This window comes from Cherax quadricarinatus, chromosome 20 (genome assembly GCF_038502225.1).
Source record: "Cherax quadricarinatus isolate ZL_2023a chromosome 20, ASM3850222v1, whole genome shotgun sequence".
In the NCBI taxonomy this organism is placed as follows: Eukaryota; Metazoa; Arthropoda; class Malacostraca; order Decapoda; family Parastacidae; genus Cherax; species Cherax quadricarinatus.
In genome coordinates, this window is record NC_091311.1 from 17,419,528 (window position 1) to 17,441,397 (window position 21,870).

At 39.2% G+C, this 21,870-nt stretch overlaps 1 protein-coding gene across 1 annotated transcript in view; it reads right to left on the bottom strand.

Annotated features, from left to right (window-relative positions):
- Positions 1 to 655: 655 nt before the first annotated feature.
- The window catches only part of LOC128703603 (uncharacterized), a 311,066-nt gene continuing 289,851 nt past the window's right edge, over positions 656 to 21,870 (bottom strand). The window contains exon 7 of the mRNA XM_070086894.1: positions 656 to 2,949. Within this exon, the coding sequence (XP_069942995.1) occupies positions 2,747 to 2,949 (203 nt within the window). The 3' untranslated portion in view covers positions 656 to 2,746. The remainder of the gene's footprint in view (positions 2,950 to 21,870) is intronic.

Sequence of the window (21,870 nt, forward strand, 5' to 3'; positions counted from 1 at the left end):
CTCTGTAACTCTTGTAGGTTTTGTTACTGTTGGTAGCAACATACAGTTACTCATTGTGTTTGTGAATTCAGTAACGTGTGGGTCCTGGTCTTGCAGGAGATTTATATTGAAGTCACCTGAGAGTAGTAAGTGATCTTTGTTCATGCGTGCATCAGTTATCATACTTCCTAGATGTTTATCAATGTGAGAGGTTTTCGTAGGTATTTGGATTTGAATTTGGCTATTATATATTCCCCATGTTCATCTCTTGTGCAAGTATTAGTGATACATTCTAGTTGGTCTGAGTAGTATATGGCTGTGCCACCCCCTTGTTGGTCTGGCCTACAGTTGTGTATGGCTGTGTAACCAGGAATGGTATAGACATCTGTAGTATCAGGCTTTAGCCAGGTTTCAGTTAGTGTAATGATGGACATATTGGCATGTAAGGAATTTAGTAATGCTATGAGGTCATCGTAATGCTTGCTTAAAGATCTGATATTGTAGTTAAAGATAGTTATGTTGTTGTTGGCACTGAGAAGTGCCTTTGATTGTTCTGCAGTGTAGTAATTACAGTAACTGTTTGATTCATTTAAGTCATTAAATAAGAGGTTGGTATCTGGATCAATGCTTGTAATCATAAGATTTGTAGTGAATCTATAGTTAGAATTAAGTATAAAACAAAGTAAATAGTCTTAAGCTAAAAAATAGCACTTAAGCTAAAAAATAACACTTACGTCACAGACCTATTTTCTCATATGCTGGCCCAAATTTACCAGTCACAGTTTATCTGAGTGAGCTGAGCTCATGGTGACCGACAGTGGCTTCAAAGCCACTTTATCTTTTATGGATAATGTACTGTGTATGTGCTTTACACAACGAAAAGCAGTTCTTTTACTAACTGGAACCATGGTTAGGACTAAAAGTGAGCAGGTTACAACAATAAATGGAGAAAAAGAAATTGGAGTGACTCGTGCAGCAAGCAGCACCACCAAACAATAGCTGCAGGTTGGTGTGGCGACCGCGGAAATTTGAAATTATGCTGGGTAAAATTAGTGCTGGATTACTGACTGCCAGATTAGTGATGGCCAACCTGTAGAAGGCTGGGAGCTGGAGGTAAGGGACACAGAGCTTGTGGCCCAGTAGAGCAGACTGCAAGAATCTACAAAGCATAGTGCCCTGATTTTGTGCATAAATTGATGGTATGCTGACTCTTTCATGATTTAGCGTGTAACGTTGAGCATTTTCAGATCCTAACTTTATGGTTGCACTTTATCAATAGCATTAAGACAAAATCATGTTTCTTGATTCTGTGTTACTTGAAGGCTTGCAGTGTCATCTGCATTAGTATTCGTTCTTAATCACTATACAAAACAAGGTCTGTCATACAGTACGTCCAAGCACTAAGCGTTGTAGAAGTGACAAACAATATTTGAATACAGTCTTTGTGTCTGTTACTTGGCTCTTCAAAGCATATTGTATCATCTTTTTTTCAGTTTTTGGATTAGATTAAAGTATGCTTGTGTTTTACTATGACAACTTTGTACACCAAAATTTGTCTCTAGGGATGTGTCAAAGTATCAGTGTTGGTGGTATCAGCTGATTTTGATTGTATCAGTATTGGTAATGCAATAAAATTGAGTACCAGTATTGGTGAGTATCAACTAATTTTGATGGTACTGTTAGAGGTACCAACAAATTTTGATGGCACTAGTATTGACTACAGGTATTACCAAAAATTTTGCTATCATGCTATCCCTATTTGTCTCAAGGTAAAAGTCGCTCAAAACTTCAGTGATGTTTCCCAACACTACCTAAGAGAAGCATGTGAGAAGAACCCATGTGTCTTGCTGTATGAAAAACATTTGTTGCAACCTTGTCCTTAAACTTGAGATGTGCCACACATCACAGCAGTGATTGCACACTTTCTTTCATCTACTTCACAGCACAGGGAAGACCTGACACTACCCTGTGAAGGGACAAGTCACAAGAAACTAAGAACATACTCAGATACTGCCTTTTGCTTGTACATATAACCCTTCAAGTTTCGAAAAATGCAGTGGTACTATGCTCATTAGGAATAGTGCTTTCTAAATCCAGTAGACATACTAAATCCGAAGCTATTTTTTCTCACTGAAAGTTGAAGGGATGCTGGAGTCTCAAAGAAATACCTAGGAGTTAATAATAAAACTATCAAATACAAAAGCCAATAAGCAGTTGTACTTGTAAGTTGACACTTATGAATCCATTCTGGAAAACAAAGCTAAAGAATCTCTATTACTATCATTAATAAATAATAAGACAATATATAAGATATATATCAGTGTACAATGCATGAGCAAATGACTAGATAGAGACATGAGCACATCATCCTTTTAACCAATCACAAGGTTCTTTATGGACTTGTGGGTTTAAGTGACACTCCCACACAATAAGAATGGTGCTCTAACATAGGATGAGACCTGGACTATATATACATGTCCAGTGTAATGCAGACCAAAACTAATAATGAAAGACCATAATATACATGCAGTATCAGGGTTATAGGGTTATGAGCTTTAGCCCACATGAAGCTAATGTGTGATATATGAATGCTATGAAAAATATTTCCTCATTAATTGCAAAAAGTATCTGAATGTTGGATGATTTCATTTCCAAGAATTCCTTTTGACACAATTAAAATAATCTTATAAAATAATAAGCAGGCCAGCAATACAATCACCCTATATTCACCCCTTATTTCTTATGGACACAATAATCACAGTGAAACTCAAACCTGTACTTCAGTCATGTGATTGTGCTTCATGACAACAGTAGCCACAGAAAGGCAGCACATGCAGGAAGTCAACAAACCAACAGCAATATAGACTGAGGTTACCAGCCAGAAGGCAAACTGGTACAGACTGTAGTCACAGTATAATCGATCACTTGGCGTGTAACTGGGCTCATAGATGCGGTAAACCCACACACAGCCTGAAAGACAGAAACCAATTAATAAACAAAAACACAAAGAAATGAATCTTGAAATTGGGTCGTTTGATGTGAACCAGCTGTACAGTGTTAAGAGACAGCACAGACACAACATGAAGAAGTTTGAAAAAAGTAAACCAGGAGTATCTGAGAGAGTAAAGGCAAAGAAAGGTGAAATGGTAATTGTGGAAACAATTAAAGAGGCATAAACAGCCTACTTTGAGGACAGTGCAGTTGAGAAAGAAAATACAATGCAAGAAATGTTAAAGGAGTGTAAAAGAGTGTGTGACTGGCAGGTATTTACTAACTGCCTACTGTATACACTGGTAATTATATATAGTCAACTCTTAGTAATTAAGCAACCATAAACTGCCCTCACTCACAAATTAACCCTTTGACTGTCGCAACCCCAAATCCTGAGGTGTCTCCTGGTGTCGCAAAATTTCAGAAAAAAAATTATTTTTTCTTATGAAATGATAGAGAATCTTTTCCCAATTGTAACGGCACAAAAAGAATGAAATTTGATGGAAAACTGATGGAATTAGGCTCTCGTGAAGTTAGCGACCTTGGTGATATTTACGAATCGACGATTTCGCCCACTTTGAGCCCTATTTTCGGCTAATTCCATTGTTCCAGTCGACCAAACTCATAGCTATTTCTTTAGAACTCCATTTGTTCTATCGACTGAGTACAGGAAACTGCCCATTTAACGATTTCAACTACCCAATAACGTGGTCAGAAATTTGCAATTTGGCCAATTTCACGAAAAATAAAAAATATGACATTTTCAAAATAGGGTCCAGAATGAACAATGCAGACATTCCTGGCTCTAAAATAACATTTTCTTTGTTCATCAGTCATGTCTCCAGGCCCCTCTGATATTACTCTTGCTTTTTATTTTGAAATTTTATTCAAACAAAACATAGAAGATTTACTGTTATTCAGACTGCTGCAATATTGTAATAATTGTATAAATAATGTCAACCCATTCATGACTGCATATTAGAATGGCTAGTTGGACATTTATTGGACAATGATATCATTTGTTTACTTTTGAACATTTCCCCTACTTTGAGCTCCATTTCAATGTTCTTTTCATAGTAAAACCAATCAAAATCACCTCTATTTCTATAATATGTTTTCCATTCTATCAAATGCGACCAAGAAAATGAGAATACAACCATAAATACTATACGAAAATAGACCATAAAGTCGGCATTTTAATTAAAAAAAAAAACGGTCGGAGTGTTCTTTTTTCTCATTATGCACTGCGTGCTGCAGGATTTTTTTTATATGGTGCACACTGACCACACAGACCCATTCTCTCACATGTGGGCCTACCAGCTTTCTCCTGCTTGATTTGAAACTGCTAGAATTATTGAGTATATGTACGTCTGAAACACTGGCTCGTAAGATGTATATATATGGCCGAAACAATCAAAGGGTTAAAGGACATATTTTCAATCTCAAAAATATTGTTTATTTTGAATAGGAAGAAATTAGGTTAGGCAAGTTTAAAAGTTTCATTTTAACCCTTTGACTGTTGCAACTTCAAATCTTAAAGTGTCTCTCTGTGTCACAAAATACAGTGGTCCCTCACTTTTCGTAGTTCTCGGCAATCGTAAATTTCGCCAATCATAGGGGTATTTTCGTATAAACATGGACTCGCTTTTCATAGGTTGACTCGTGAATAGTAGTTCGTCCAGGACGCTTACGCACGGTGTGAGCAGGGGAGGCCTCCCTACCCAGCCAGTCTGGCATTGTTTACCAGTGAGTGAAGGTCCCCTCAAGTGCTCCTACGAAATATTTCATAATATTCCACTCATTTTAGTGCTGGCAAGTACTAAATAAGCTACCATGGCTCCAAAGAAAGCTCCTAGTGCCAAGCCTGTGGTAAAGAAGGTGAGAAATATGTACAGTGACAAAGTCTTGTACCATTTTAGGGAAGTGTTAAAGAGACACCAGAAACAGAAACAGTTACTTTGCGAGACAAGACTAGAGTGACTCTCAAGGTGGTCCTAGTGGCATTAAGAAACAGAGAAGAGAAGCAACCCCAGAGAAGCAATTGGTACCTGAGGTGTTGCTGGAAGGGGATTCCCCTTCCAAACTGTAAACAATCCAATCTCTCTCCTCCTCCAGTCTCCCATACACTAAGAAGAATCTCCAATAAAGGTAAGTGTTATGCTGTTAATGTTTCATTCATCATTTCCCATTGTATTGTTTATGTACTAAATGTATATTTCATGTAAAAAAAATTTTTTGTTTTAATACTTCTGAGTGTCAGAAACGGATTAATTGTATTTACATTATTTCTTATGGGGAAAATTGATTCGCAAATCGTAAATTTCATTTATAGTAGCTCCTCCAGGAACGGATTAATTACGAAAAACGAGGGATCACTGTATTCGAATTTTTTTTTTTTTCTTTTACCAAAAATGTTAAGATTGTTTTAAGATCAAAAAAAAATTTTTTTTCCAGTCAGTACTTACTGAGATACAGAGGCATAAAGTTGGCAGAAAATGAACTGTGTATGGCAACAGCGGCGAATGCTGCTCACCCGGTAAAATTATTTTTACTCCCATTCGAAGGTTTCTTGTATTTTCCACTATTTTTTTTTTCAGGTAAATTATGTGGCCTGTGAGACCAAAGTAAGGTGCAATGTACATATACACACTCAATGTATGCAACAAAATAACCACATAAACACTATTTCCCTTATATTGCTTACAAAACTTATTTACACAAACCAACAATACAAAATTTGTTTATTACTATTGTTCTATAATACATATACAAATGTACAGTTACTGGACACTTTCCAAGAACTTCTGCAGCTTGTGGAATTCTTTGAAACACAGTGTAATGCACAGTGGTATTTTGCACTCCTCACACATAAAACGAGTGTCTCTGCATTTTTGTGGGTGTTTTCTGGTATGTGCACAGACATGACACCTCTTCTGAGCATTTTTCTTGAAAGTAGTAGGAGTCAGTTGTATGAGGAGTGATCACCAGGCCTCAAACGAGAGGCCACATGTTGATAATTTTGTGGGCGCTGGTCTATTCCATGTGTTGTTACTTGGTACCGTGGAACCTCCACTAACGAGTTTAATCCATTCTGTGACCTTGCTCACATCTGGATTTGCTAGTTTGCAGAGTCAATTTTCCTCATTTAACCCGTAAACGGTCCAAATGTATATATACATTCACTACCCCAGTTATTCTGAAAATTAAAAAAAAATTTTTTTTTTATATAGAAATAAAGAGAACATTTTTCGAAGTGTTACAGGATTAAAATGAAAAAATTAGGGTCAGTACTTACTGAGATATGAGGCTGCAAATTTGGCACTTAATGCTCACCTCATGGCAACATCGAGTTCTGCTGCTTGCAAAAGTGTTGCTGATATACCTTTTTTCCTCATTTTTAAATTATTTTATATAATTTTTATGTTCTGATAATTATAATTTATAGTAGTTCTTGTGATTTCATAACCAATTTTTGTTCTGACACTAATATTAGGTACTGAAACTGTACTCAAATTGTCACAAACACACTGACAACAAAATGCAAGGAGGCTGAGGAGAGGTTTGTACCCAAGGGTAACAGGAGTAATGAAAAAGCCAGGATGAGCCCATGGTTTACCCAAAGGTGCAGGGAGGCAAAAACCAAGTGTGCTAGGGAATGGAAGAAATATAGAAGGCAAAGGACCCAGGAGAATAAGGAGAACAGTCGTAGAGCCAGAAACGAATATGCACAGATAAGAAGGGAGGCCCAAAGACAATATGAAAATGACATAGCAGCGAAAGCCAAATCTGACCCGAAACTGTTGTACAGCCACATCAGGAGGAAAACAACAGTCAAGGACCAGGTAATCAGGCTAAGGAAGGAAGGAGGAGAGACAACAAGAAATGACCGTGAAGTATGTGAAGAACTCAACAAGAGATTCAAAGAAGTGTTCACAGAGGAGACAGAAGGGACTCCAGAAAGACGGAGAGGTGGGGCACACCACCAAGTGCTGGACACAGTGCACACAACCGAGGAAGAAGTGAAGAGGCTTCTGAGTGAGCTAGATACCTCAAAGGCAATGGGGCCAGATAACATCTCCCCATGGGTATTGAGAGAGGGAGCAGAGGCGCTATGTGTACCCCTAACAACAATATTCAATACATCTATCGAAACAGGGAGATTGCCTGAGGCATGGAAGACAGCAAATGTAGTCCCAATCTTTAAAAAAGGAGACAGACATGAAGCATTAAACTACAGACCAGTGTCACTGACATGTATAGTATGCAAAATCATGGAGAAGATTATCAGGAGAAGAGTGGTGGAACACCTAGAAAGGAATGATCTCATCAACAGCAGCCAATATGGTTTCAGGGACAGGAAATCCTGTGTCACAAACCTACTGGAGTTCTATGACATGGTGACAGCAGTAAGACAAGAGAGAGAGGGGTGGGTGGATTGCATTTTCTTGGACTGCAAGAAGGCGTTTGACACAGTTCCACACAAGAGATTGGTGCAAAAACTGGAGGACCAAGCAGGGATAACAGGGAAGGCACTACAATGGATCAGGGAATACTTGTCAGGAAGACAGCAGCGAGTCATGGTACGTGGCGAGGTGTCAGAGTGGGCACCTGTGACCAGCAGGGTCCCGCAGGGGTCAGTCCTAGGACCAGTGCTGTTTCTGGTATTTGTGAACGACATGACGGAAGGAATAGACTCTGAGGTGTCCCTGTTTGCAGATGACGTGAAGTTGATGAGAAGAATACTCTCGATCGAAGACCAGGCAGAACTACAAAGGGATCTGGACAGGCTGCAGACCTGGTCCAGCAATTGGCTCCTGGAGTTCAATCCCACCAAGTGCAAAGTCATGAAGATTGGGGAAGGGCAAAGAAGGCCGCAGACGGAGTACAGTCTAGGGGGTCAGAGACTACAAACCTCACTCAAGGAAAAAGATCTTGGGGTGAGTATAACACCAGGCACATCTCCTGAAGCGCACATCAACCAAATAACTGCTGCAGCATATGGGCGCCTAGCAAACCTCAGAACAGCATTCCGACATCTTAATAAGGAATCATTCAGGACCCTGTACACCGTGTATGTTAGGCCCATATTGGAGTATGCGGCACCAGTTTGGAACCCACACCTAGCCAAGCACGTGAAGAAACTAGAGAAAGTGCAAAGGTTTGCAACAAGACTAGTCCCAGAGCTAAGAGGTATGTCCTACGAGGAGAGGTTAAGGGAAATCAACCTGACGACACTGGAGGACAGGAGAGATAGGGGGGACATGATAACGACATACAAAATACTGAGAGGAATTGACAAGGTGGACAAAGACAGGATGTTCCAGAGATTGGACACAGTAACAAGGGGACACAGTTGGAAGCTGAAGACACAGATGAATCACAGGGATGTTAGGAAGTATTTCTTCAGCCACAGAGTAGTCAGTAAGTGGAATAGTTTGGGAAGCGATGTAGTGGAGGCAGGATCCATACATAGCTTTAAGCAGAGGTATGATAAAGCTCACGGCTCAGGGAGAGTGACCTAGTAGCGATCAGTGAAGAGGCGGGGCCAGGAGCTCAGATTCGACCCCCGCAACCTCAACTAGGTGAGTACATTTACACTTGCCTTGGACATTTACTATTGTCTAGGAATATATACAAAGTATTTATAGGTCCCAACAATGTTTTGGATACACTGGAGTATATACCAATAAGAAAGAAGAAGAAAGAAGAAGAAGGAAGAAGAAGAAGAAAGAAGAAAGAAGAAAAAGAAGAAGAAGAAGAAGAAGAAGAAGAAGAAGAAGAAGAAGAAGAAGAAGAAGAAGAAGAAGAAGAAGAAGAAGAAAGAAGAAGAAGAAAGAAGAAGAAAGAAGAAGAAAGAAGAAGAAAGAAGAAGAAGAAGAAGAAGAAGAAGAAGAAGAAGAAGAAGAAGAAGAAGAAGAAGAAGAAGAAGAAGAAGAAGAAGAAGAAGAAGAAGAAGAAGAAGAAGAAGAAGAAGAAGAAGAAGGAAGAAGAAGAAGAAGGAAGAAGAAGAAGAAGGAAGAAGAAGAAGAAGGAAGAAGAAGAAGAAGAAGGAAGAAGAAGAAGAAGAAGGAAGAAGAAGAAGAAGAAGGAAGAAGAAGAAGAAGAAGGAAGAAGAAGAAGAAGAAGAAGAAGGAAGAAGGAAGAAGAAGAAGAAGAAGAAGAAGAAGAAGAAGAAGAAGAAGAAGAAGAAGAAGAAGAAGAAGAAGAAGAAGAAGAAGAAGAAGGAAGAAGAAGAAGAAGGAAGAAGAAGAAGGAAGAAGAAGAAGGAAGAAGAAGGAAGAAGAAGGAAGAAGAAGAAGGAAGAAGAAGGAAGAAGAAGGAAGAAGGAAGAAGAAGGAAGAAGGAAGAAGCAGGAAGAAGAAGGAAGAAGCAGGAAGAAGAAGGAAGAAGAAAGAAGAGGAAGGAATAAGAAGCAGGAAGAAGAAGGAAGAAGAAGAAAGTTCCCTTGAAGCACCATGTAAGACAAATGTCAGTGACAAGTGTCAGTGAGGGTGCAGAGATAAAATAGGGGGTCACATTTGATGAGCCCATGCGAGGGTGCAGTGATGAGATAAGGGGTGGCATTTGATGAGCGCCAGTGAGGGTGCAGTGATGAGATAAGGGGTGACATTTAATGAGTGCCGGCAAGGGTGCAGTGATGAGATAAGATAAAAAGTGACATTGATGAGCTTGGCATCTCTCTCTGCTTATCTGTCTCTCTGTCTGCTTGTCTCTCTGCTTGTCTCTCTGCTTCTCTCTCTCTTTCTGTCTCAGAGAGAGCCACTGTGAACCAACAGGTATTCTTACACATATCTACAAGCACAGTATAGCACTTTGTCTGGATCTTTTTGGGTTAACCTAGGTAATTTACACTATGTATAATTGTATTTATGTTTACCTGTGAGACAGAGATATAAAGAGACAGAGAGAGATAGAGACAGAGATAGACATAGATACAGACATACAGAGATAGAGCCAGTTAGCCAGCAGCTGGCCAGCCAGCCAGCCAAACACCTATTACACATTCCAGAATTGCTTCTCTTTACTTAGGGCATAGGTTATAGGACATTCTGAAAGGGTGTTGCATAAATGTTGCACATGGATTATTATCGAGGTTTTTGATATTTCCTCAACCATTTGTGGCCACATCCACCTCAAAGTCACTAAACTTGGGGTCAACATCACTTTCCTCTTAAAAGGGGAGTGTTAATATAACATCAGTGAATCCTTGGGGTTGCCTCACTGTTTTCTCTAGCTGGTGCTCAATTTAACTGGTGCTCCCACAAGGTACTAAGTGGTCCCAGATTTTTTTAATACAGCACACACCGCATGTTAAGACCTATTCTATGCTGACCAGGCATCTCAGGCCAATCATGTGAAATTTGGAGGCAAGAAAAATAAAATGTAAATATACGTTTGGGGAACTAGTGGTAAGAATGTATACAGTAGGGCCCCGCTTTTTGGCGTTTCGCCTTAAGCCATTCTGTTAATACAGCAATCTCAAATTATGACCAAAACTTTCTATATGGTAAGTAGTCTTTCAAATACGACACGAGCCACCTGATTTGTTTACATTCTCCATGAGCACATCTCTCTATTATGTAATAATAATCTCTCTTGGGCACATTAAATGTCTAATTTTATGTCAATATAGATATTTTCATTAATCCATCTATGATATTTTCTTCAAAATTATATAAGAAACATGTTACATAGCATATAAACATGATGTTTATATGCTATGGAGGTGTGGCTGCTGGGTGGAGGGTAAACATTATTGCAATACTAATAATAATCACTCTTGGGCACGTTAAATGTCTTACTTTATGTTAATATAGACATTTTCATTAATCCATCTATTACATTTTCTTCAAAATTATATAAGAAACGCATTACATAACATATAAACATTTTATGTTTATATACCGTGGAGGTGTAGTAGCCGGGCGGAGCAAAAACATTACGTCACTCCCCTTAATACATAACGCTTTTGTTTACAATTCTTGGCTTGAATTATTCATTACTTCTCCCTTTATGATAGCATCTAAAGGTAGTTGACAGAAATGATTAAACTCAGTAACTTCCCTAATATCAACTCTACGGCTTATTTACCTATTACAATTCATCTAATATGGCATAATAATATAAATAACACAGTTATTATTATTGGTAGAGTTATTATTGAAAGAATTAAGAGTAAGACGGAGAATAGGACAGCAGATGAACAAGGAGGCTTTAGGAAAGGTAGGGGGTGTGTGGACCAGGTGTTTACAGTGAAACATATAAGTGAACAGTATTTAGATAAGGCTAAAGAGGTCTTTGTGGCATTTATGGATTTGGAAAAGGCGTATGACAGGGTGGATAGGGGGGCAATGTGGCAGATGTTGCAGGTGTATGGTGTAGGAGGTAGGTTACTGAAAGCAGTTTAGAGTTTTTACGAGGATAGTGAGGCTCAAGTTAGAGTATGTAGGAAAGAGGGAAATTATTTCCCAGTAAAAGTAGGCCTTAGACAAGGATGTGTGATGTCACCGTGGTTGTTTAATATATTTATAGATGGGGTTGTAAGAGAAGTAAATGCGAGGGTCTTGGCAAGAGGCGTGGAGTTAAAAGATAAAGAATCGCACATAAAGTGGGAGTTGTCACAGTTGCTCTTTGCTGATAACACTGTGCTCTTGGGAGATTCTGAAGAGAAGTTGCAGAGATTGGTGGATGAATTTAGTAGGGTGTGCAAAAGAAGAAAATTGAAAGTGAATACAGGATAGAGTAAGGTTATGAGGATAACAAAAAGATTAGGTGATGAAAGATTGGATATCAGATTGGAGGGAGAGAGTATGGAGGAGGTGAATGTATTCAGATATTTGGGAGTGGACGTGTCAGCGGATGGGTCTATGAAAGATGAGGTGAATCATAGAATTGATGAGGGGAAAAGGGTTAGTGGTGCACTTAGGAGTCTCTGAAGACAAAGAACTTTGTCATTGGAGGCAGAGGGGAATGTATGAGAGTATAGTTTTACCAACGCTCTTATATGGGTGTGAAGCATGGGTGATGAATGTTGCAGTGAGGAGAAGGCTGGAGGCAGTGGAGATGTCATGTCTGAGAGCAATGTGTGGTGAGAATATAATGCAGAGAATTCGTAGTTTGGAAGTTAGGAGGAGGTGCGGGATTACCAAAACTGTTGTCCAGAGGGCTGAGGAAGGGTTGTTGAGGTGGTTCGGACATGTGGAGAGAATGGAGCGAAACAGAATAACTTCAAGAGTGTATCAGTCTGTAGTGGAAGGAAGGCGGGGTAGGGGTCGGCCTAGGAAAGGTTGGAGGGAGGGGGTAAAGGAGGTTTTGTGTGCGAGGGGCTTGGACTTCCAGCAGGCATGCGTGAACGTGTTTGATAGGAGTGAATGGAGACAAATGGTTTTTAATACTTGACGTGCTGTTGGAGTGTGAGCAAAGTAACATTTATGAAGGGGTTCAGGGAAACCGGCAGGCCGGACTTGAGTCCTGGAGATGGGAAGTACAGTGCCTGCACTCTGAAGGAGGGGTGTTAATGTTGCAGTTTAAAAACTGTAGTGTAAAGCACCCTTCTGGCAAGACAGTGATGGAGTGAATGATGGTGAAAGTTTTTCTTTTTCGGGCCACCCTGCCTTGGTGGGAATCGGCCAGCGTGATAATAAATAATAATAAAATAACACAGAAACCTGATATATACTCTAGAATGAATAAAATGTGTCATTCCTGTAGTGGTATCGGCAGAATTGGCTGCAGACGAGAGTTTGTCTGGAGACAGGACAAGATATGTGGAAATTATTTTGGGGTCAAAAATATTCCATGGAAAACGTTTATAGTGTAAGCAAAAGCAGCCCTTAATATAACTGCATACATAAACACTTGTATGTATATAATGTTTGACATATTAGACAGATTTAAGTACAGTGGAACCTTGGCTTATGAACGCCCCACCATGTGAATTTTTCAGGATATGAACCATCGTTCGGTTGATTTTTTGCTTCTGGATACAAATAAAATTTCAGGATGCGAACTTTGCCCTCAAGGAAGGTTCCTTAACCCTTTCATGCTCAGCAGGCCCTCTCCCAAACCTGTTCTTAGGGTCGGTAAAAATTAAAAAAAAAAAAAAATTCTTATGAAAAGATAGTTTTTTTTTTTTCTAAATATTATAGGCTAAACAAAAAAATTTTACCATCAATACTTACCAAGATATGGAGGCGTGAAGTTGACAGAAAATGAGTGGCATACGGAAACATCGCCGACTGCCGGTCTCCCGGTGTTAGTTTATTTTCTTTTTTTTCGGTACTATTTTCTATTATTTTTTTTATTTTTTTTCAAGTAACTTTTATGGCCTGTGAGACCAATATGAGCACTATTTTGTAAGTTATTTCTTTTTCTATACTACACAATAACTGCACCAACACTGCTGTCACTATTTTGTTTACAAAACTTATTTACACAAACGAACGACACAAAATGTTGTTTATTACTATTTTTCTATATTTTATATACACATATGCAGTCAGAGGACATGATTTTAGAAGTTCTGCAGCCTCTGGAAGTCTTTGAAACATAGTGTCATGTACAATGGTGTTTTACACTCCTCACACATAAAATGAGTGTCTCTGCATTGTAGTGGGCGTTTTTTATATGTGCACAGACGTAACACCTCTTCTGAGCCTTTTTCTTGAAAGCACTAGCAGGCAGTTTTGTTAGGAAGTGACCACCATGCTTCAGACGAGAAGGTAGTTGTTGATAATTTCGTGGGCGGTTTTCTACTGCAGGTGCTGTTCCTTGGTACTTGATTATTAATAACAAAAAAAGGCACAATACCGTGACTGGAACGATACACAAATAACCCGCACATAGAAGAGAGGAGCTTATGATGACGTTCCAGTCTGACTTGGATCGAAACGTCACGTTAGTGTGACTTTGTAAATGGTCCAAGTTGGACCGAAACATTGTCATAAGCTCCTCTCTTCTATGTGCGGGTTATTTGTGTACTCGATTATTATTTGTCTGATGACACACAAAATTCGCCATATGGTGGTTTGTTTCTGGTCCTCATCTTATATACATGTATAAGATTTGAGCATGGAAATGTCCAGAATATGGAAAAAGAATTTTATGTACCACTTATAACTCTTGCGAACATAATCAGCAAACCCAATCTGTATGTCACATTTGTCCATTGAATACATATTGAGGGGGTAGTCAATCACAGCTGCCGGTTTTAGAATGGGTTTATTGCTTTCTCTATGCTGTCTCCCAGTGTCTGCCCTTTCAATAGGGTGAACTGATGACAACAGTGCGACATCTCGTTTGTCATGCCACCGAAATGCCATGATGTCATTGGCAGCAAATGCCTGCGCCTCACCTCTATGAGTGCCAGCGTCGAACCTGGGCATATGTTTATGATTTGCACACACTGTGCCACACACATCTGTCATGTTCACTCGCAAGAAATCACTGAGTAAGGGGCCTGTGTACCAGTTATCAGTATATAATATATGTCCCTTACCAAGATATGGTTCCATCATTGTTCTAACCACATCACTGGAGATACCCAGTAACTTCCTGGTATCTGGCAATGTATTACTTCCAGTGTACACAATTATATCCAATACAAGACCACTGTAACAATCACAAAGCACAAACAACTTTATACCAAAGCGTTTCCTCTTGCTTGGTATATATTGCTTGAATGAGAGTCTTCCTTTGAATAGGATCAAAGACTCATCCATAACAAGCTTCCTGAAAAAATAAAAATGCATACTGAATTTCTGTTTCAGATACATAAACACATTTATTTATTTATTTATTTATTTATTTATTTCCAAATTTGTGCACACATACAGAGGTACAAAAAAATACAGATAAGAGCAGTATGCCAAAGCCACTTATACTATGCATAGCATTACGGGCTGGCTTAAAATTAACTTAAGATTAACTAAGCAATGATTATTATTATTATTATAATCAAAAAGAAGCGCTAAGCCACAAGGACTATACAGCGCTGCTACTAAGCAATGATGAAATCAGTGATAAAACTTAAATTAATGTAAACAGATAACTATAAAGCACAAGTGAGTATTACAAAGACAGGTCATATGGTTGCATTCAGTTAGGTAGTGATTCTGTTAGGTAGTGTATTTAAAAAATAATAAAGTTAGATTGGGTTTTAGGTTTAGCATTTATGTGATATAATTGTGAGAAACATTTAAGATATACAATTTATAATGTTCAGTTATTCAGTATTTATTTGGTTTTGGGTGAGTAAGTAATCTTTGAGAAGAGACTTGAATTTATAAACAGGTTGTGTTTCTTTTATATTTACAGGTAATGAATTCCAGATTTTAGGGCCTTTTATGTGCATTGAGTTTTTGCATAGTGTGAGATGGACACGAGGAACATCAAAGAGTGATCTGTGCCTTGTGTTATGGTCATGTGTTCTGTTGAGGTTGGCAAGGAGATGTTTGAGGGGAGGGTTAATATCAGAGTTAAGTGTTCTATGTATGTAATAGGTGCAGTAATAAGTATGGATGTTTTGTATGGTGAGTAGGTTTAGTGTATTGAATATTGGTGGAGTGTGCTGCCTGTAGTGAGAATTTGTTATCATTCTAACTGCAGCCTTTTGTTGGGTAATTAGTGGTCTGAGATGGTTAATTGTTGTTGAGCCCCATGCACAAATTCCATAGGTGAGATAGGGGTAAATAAGAGAGTGATATAGGGCCAGGAGGGCTGACTGTGGAACATAGTACCGTATCTTCGATAGTATGCCTACAGTCTTGGAAATTTTCTTAGAAATTTGATGTATATGTGTATGAAATTTGAGTCTATTATCAAGGTGGATTCCTAAGAATTTTCCCTCTGTTAGTTTTGTGATAGGTGATCCATTTATCATTATGTTAAGAGGGACATCTGTAGCTCTGTTACCTAATCTTATATAACCTATCGTTTCTGTCAGGCCTAGTTTTGTCTGAGAAGTGAAGCATACGTAATCTTAGCACAAATCGATTCACCCCTATTATATCACTGAAACCTGGGGTTGCAATCAGGCGGTCTGTTGACCAGTATGATTTCACACTGTGCTTATACACATGTGGCATAAGCATTATTGTGACAAGCAAAAGATACATCTCAGCCACAGTTGTCTCCTTCCACTGGTGTAGACGTGAGTTTGGTGAAAGTATTGTGTTTGCCATGGTGTACTCGAAGCATCTGTTGGTTTCCCCGACAATAATTTTCATCAGGGGTTCGTCAAAGAATAACTCGAAACATTCCAGTTCACAGGCATTGTTCCCAAGTGTACAAGATGGCCGTATTCCACTTTGGCTTTCATCAAACTGATGGGGATTTGGAACATGTACTTTCAAATTTCTCATGTACTTTCAAATTTAGGTTGGATAAGTACATGAGTGGGAGGGGTTGGATTTGAGTGGGACTTGCACATCAGAGCTTATTTCTTGGGTAGCATTGAAAATTGGGTTGGTCAAATGTTTTGTTAGTAGGATGAATTGTAAAGGACCTGCCTGGTATGGGCCAACAGGCCTGCTGCAGTGTTCCTCCTTTCTTATGTTCTTATTAACAAAATTGGCAGCTTCCTGCCAATCCCAGGTGCAGTCTGCTGGTGGGTACTGGATATTGACAGGTGGTTGTAGTTGTTGTGGTTGTGGAGATTGTGGTTGTGGAGGCTGGTGTGGTGGGTGGGTGGGGGATGGTGGCTTTTGTTGTAGATCAGCTGAGGCAGCGGTGTGGGTGGCAGCGTGGGTGACAGCATGGCTCACTGCTGGTTCCTCACGCCCGGCATGACAACTACCACCACCATGCACATTTTCCATCCCAATTGCAACATTATCATCTTCATTTTCACTATCCGTTCCTGTTGTACAGCCACGGGATGTACTCTGAGATGTACTCCTTCCCCTTGGAATAGCATATGGCACACTACCAGAGGGCATATACCATCGTATATACTGACGCTTCACTGGAGAACATTCCACTTCACTCTCACTACTGGAACTGTTTTCAAGAGCTTGTAGTTCATATTCACTATCACTATCATCACCAATGCTCACATCTGAGTCCGGGATATGGAAAAATAGGAGTTTCCTCTTTGGTTCTGGTACAACTGAACGTGAACAAGACGGTGCAGCACCAGAGGTGGAAGGCTGAGGGTCATCTGGGTTTTCCTCACTATTATCGGTATTATGGTCATTAGTTTCGGTCACAACCTCATCAAAACCTTGAAACTCATCTTCACTGGCACTTCCATCTGTATTAGAACTGTCACTGGGGAACAAAAGTGTCCCAATTTGCTGAGGAGTGAGGAGTTTCTTACTGTGAGGCATGGTGAACAAGGTCTACTAAAATGGCGTTCCCACAATGTGTCACTGAGTCCCAGATATTTTTCTAACGCGCACACCGACCACGCACACCCATTTTCTCACATCTAGGCTTACCAGCTGTTTCCCACTTAATTTGAAGCCGCTAGAATTTACGCATGTTATTACGGCACCAACCATGGCGCTCAAGCTGTGCTAGTATGGCACCAACCCTAAAAGGGTTAAATAAATAAATAAATAAATAAATATTTCTTTGCAAAGGTTACAATGTGTGTTTACATATCATAATATGATTGGAGCAAAGAAAGCCATTATCAAGCCGAGGCATTTCGGGCAGACTTAACCTAGTAGTACTAATAAACTACTTATGTCTAGACAGGTGAAAAGTGTACTAGTAGTAGTTACTAATGTTTTGCTGATGGTGGTGCCAACTACTGGCAGCCTTTTGAAGTTTCTCATTATTATTATTATTATTATTATTATTATTATTATTATTATTATTATATTATTATTATTATACTGTATTATTATTATTATTTTTATAATATTGTACAGTGGGACCTCTACTTGTGAGTTTAATCCGTTCCATGACCTAGCTCACAACTGGATTTGCTCGTTTGCAGAGTCAATTTTCCTCATTTAAATTAATTGAAATGCAATTAATCCATTCCAGTGGAATTCTGTACTTCAATAATTTCTCTAATATCAACTCTACGGCCTATTTATCTATCTCACTTCATTTAATATGACATAATAAACAATACAAATAATATACAAACCTGATATATACTCTAAAATGAATAAAATATGTCATTCATGTGGTGGTATGGGCGGTGTCGGTGGTGGACGATTGTTTGTCTGGAGACCGGGCAAAATACTTCATGAATAATTTAGCTAATATCATCTATATGGCTTATTTATCTATCACAGTTCATCTAATATGACATAACAATATAAATAACATAGAAACCTGATATATACTCTAAAATGAATAAAATATGTCATTCATGTAGTGGTATGGGCGGTGTCGGCGGTGGACGAGAGTTTGTCTGGAGACCGGGCAAAATACTTCATGAATAATTTCACTAATATCATCTATACACCTTATTTTTACAGTGGACCCCCGGTTTGCGATATTAATCCGTTCCTGAGAGCTCATCGTAAACCAAAAATATCGCAAAGCGAATCAATTTTCCCCATAAGAAATAATGGAAATCAAATTAATCTGTGCAAGACACCCAAAAGTATGAAAAAAAAAAAAATTACCACATGAAATATTAAGTTTAATGCACACAAACTGAAGAAGACATGCACAGTTTGTAGTGCTCTACTAACAATAGAACACATGACACTTACCTTTAATATAATGAAGATCTGGTGATGATTGATGGGATGGGAGGAGGGGAGAGTGTCGAACCTATTGTTTAGAAGGGGAATCCCCTCCAATAGGACTTCAGGTAGCAAGTAATTTTCCGGGGTTACTTTCCGTCTTCTTTTAATGCCACTAGGACCAGCTTGAGAGTCACTGGACTTCTGTCGCACAACATATCTGTCCATAGAGGCCTGTACCTCACGTTCCTTTATGACTTTCCTAAAGTGGTTCACAACAGTGTCATTGCGCAGGTTGCCAACACGGCTTGCAGTAGCTGTCTGAGGGTGATTTTCATCAAAAAAGCTTTGCACTTCAAGCCACTCTGCACACATTTCCCTAATCTTTGAAGTAGGCAACTTCTTCACTTTCTCCATCCCCTCCTCCGAAGCAGTTTCCTCAGGTCTGGCCTCTTGCTGTTGAAGATGATCTAGCAGCTCATCAGTGGTTAGTTCGTCATTGTCCTCCTCCATCAACTCTTCCACATCCTCCAACCCCAAGGAATTCCCCAATGCCACAATAGATTCCACAACTGGCATAGGCTTCTCAGGGTTAGCCTCAAACCCTTCGAAATCCCTTTTGTCTACACATTCTGGCCACAGTTTCTTCCAAGCAGAGTTCAAGGTGTTCTTAGTCACTCCCTCCCAAGCCTAACCTATAAGGTTTACACAATTGAGGATATTAAAGTGATCCTTCCAAAACTCCTTTAGAGTCAATAGAGTGTCTGTGGTCACTTCAAAGCACCTTTTGTGTACAGTTTCTTGAAGCTGGAAATGACCTGCTGGTCCATGGCCTGCAGGAGAGGAGTGGTATTAGGAGGCAAAAACTTCACCTTAATGAAGCTCATGTCCCCATAAAGTTGCTCTGCCACGTCTGTAGGATGACCAGGGGCATTGTCTAATACCAGGAGGCCCTTAAGGTCTAATTTCTTTTCAATTAGGTAATTTTTCACATTGGGGGCAAATGCATGGTGTAACCAGTCATAGAAAAAGTCCCTAGTGACCCATGCCTTAGTGTTTGCCCTCCACAGCACACACAAATTAGCCTTGAGGATATTCTTTTGCCTGAATGCTCTGAGAGTTTCTGAGTGATACACCAATAAAGGCTTCACTTTGCAATCACCACTAGCATTGGCACACATCAGAAACACCCTTAAAAACAAGGCAGGAGACATAAACAACTTGCCTGCTTTAATGTACAAAAATGCTTCTCAAGTATTGTCACCAATTATTCCAATGCTCTTTAACAAATCCACTGAATCATCTATCTTCCCAACAAACCTCGAAATAGCGAGGGTCACTCCGATCCATAAAGGAGGTGACCAAGCTGACTTGAATAACTATAAACCAATATCTAACTTACCACTGCTCTCTAAAATCTTTGAAAAATTAATTCATAGACGGATTTATTCCTACCTTGTTTCGCTCAACATATTAAACCCTTGTCAGTCTGGATTCAGGAATAATAAAAGCACAAATGATGCTATCATACACATACTAGAACTAATATATACCGCACTTGAAAAGAAAGAAGTCCCGCTGGGCATTTTCATTGATTTACGTAAAGCTTTCGATACAGTTGACCATGAACGGCTGTACTCCAAATTAATGCACTATGGTATCAGAGGCCACTCCCTCAACTACCTAAAGTCATACCTTAGCAACAGAACTCAATATGTGTATGCAAATGATGCAAACTCTTCCATCCAACTAATCACAGTAGGAGTACCTCAAGGAAGCGTCCTTGGACCACTTCTCTTTCTCATCTACATCAATGATCTACCGAATGCATCACAGCTACTCAAACCCATATTATTTGCAGATGACACTACATATGTCTTTTCCCACCCAAATGCAGTCATACTAGCAAACACTAACAAACTTACAAACTTACCCTGAACACTAATAAAACCTATTTCATTTAGTTTGGAAACAAAGCTGCAAAACTTACCCTGAACACTGATAAAACATATTTCATTTAGTTTGGAAACAAAGCTGCAAATGATTCAATTAACATAATGCTAAATGGATCATCAGTCACAAGACTCAGAGGGAAAATTCCTAGGTATCCACCTTGGCAGTAGCCTTAAGTTCTGGACACACACACACAGCAAATCACCAAGAAAATCTCCAAGACTGTAGGCATACTATCAAAGATAAGGCACTACGTTCCACAGTCAGCTCTCCTGGCACTGTACCATTCACTCATATACCCTTATAAGAACATAAGAACATAAGAAAGGAGGAACACTGCAGGAGGCCTGCTGGCCCATACTAGGCAGGTCCTTTACAATTCATCCCACTAACAAAACATTTGCCCAACCCAATTTTCAATGCCACCCAAGAAATAAGCTCTGATGTGAAAGTCCCACTCAAATCCAACCCCTCCCACTCATGTACTTATCCAACCTAGATTTGAAACTACCCAAAGTCCCAGCCTCAATAACCCAACTAGGTAGACTGTTCCACTCATCAATTACCCTATTTCCAAACCAATACTTTCCTATGTCCTTTCTAAATCTAAACTTATCTAATTTAAATCCATTACTGCGGGTTCTCTCTTGGAGAGACATCCTCAAGACCTTATTAATATCCCCTTTATTAATACCTATCTTCCACTTATACACTTCGATCAGGTCTCCCCTCATTCTTCGTCTAACAAGTGAATGTAACTTAAGAGTCTTCAATCTTTCTTCATAAGGAAGATTTCTAATGCTATGTATTAATTTAGTCATCCTATGCTGAATGTTTTCTAACGAATTTATGTCCATTTTGTAATACGGAGACCAGAACTGAGCTGCATAATCTAGGTGAGGCCTTACTAATGATGCATAAAGCTGCAGTATGACCTCTGGACTTCTGTTGCTTACACTTCTTGATATAAATCCCAGTAATCTATTTGCCTTATTACGTATGCTTAGGCATTGCTGTCTTGGTTTAAGGTTGCTGCTCACCATAACCCCCAAGTCCTTTTCGCAATCTGTATGGCTAAGTTCTACATCATTTAACTTATAAGTACTAGGGTTATGGGCACTCCCAAGTTTCAGAACCTTGCATTTATCTACATTGAACTGCATCTGCCACTTTTCTGACCAAGAATAGAGTTTGTTTAAATTCTCCTGAAGTTCCATAACATCTACGTTTGAATCAATTATCCTACCTATCTTTGTGTCATCGGCGAATTTGCTCATATCACTAGTAATTCCCTCAT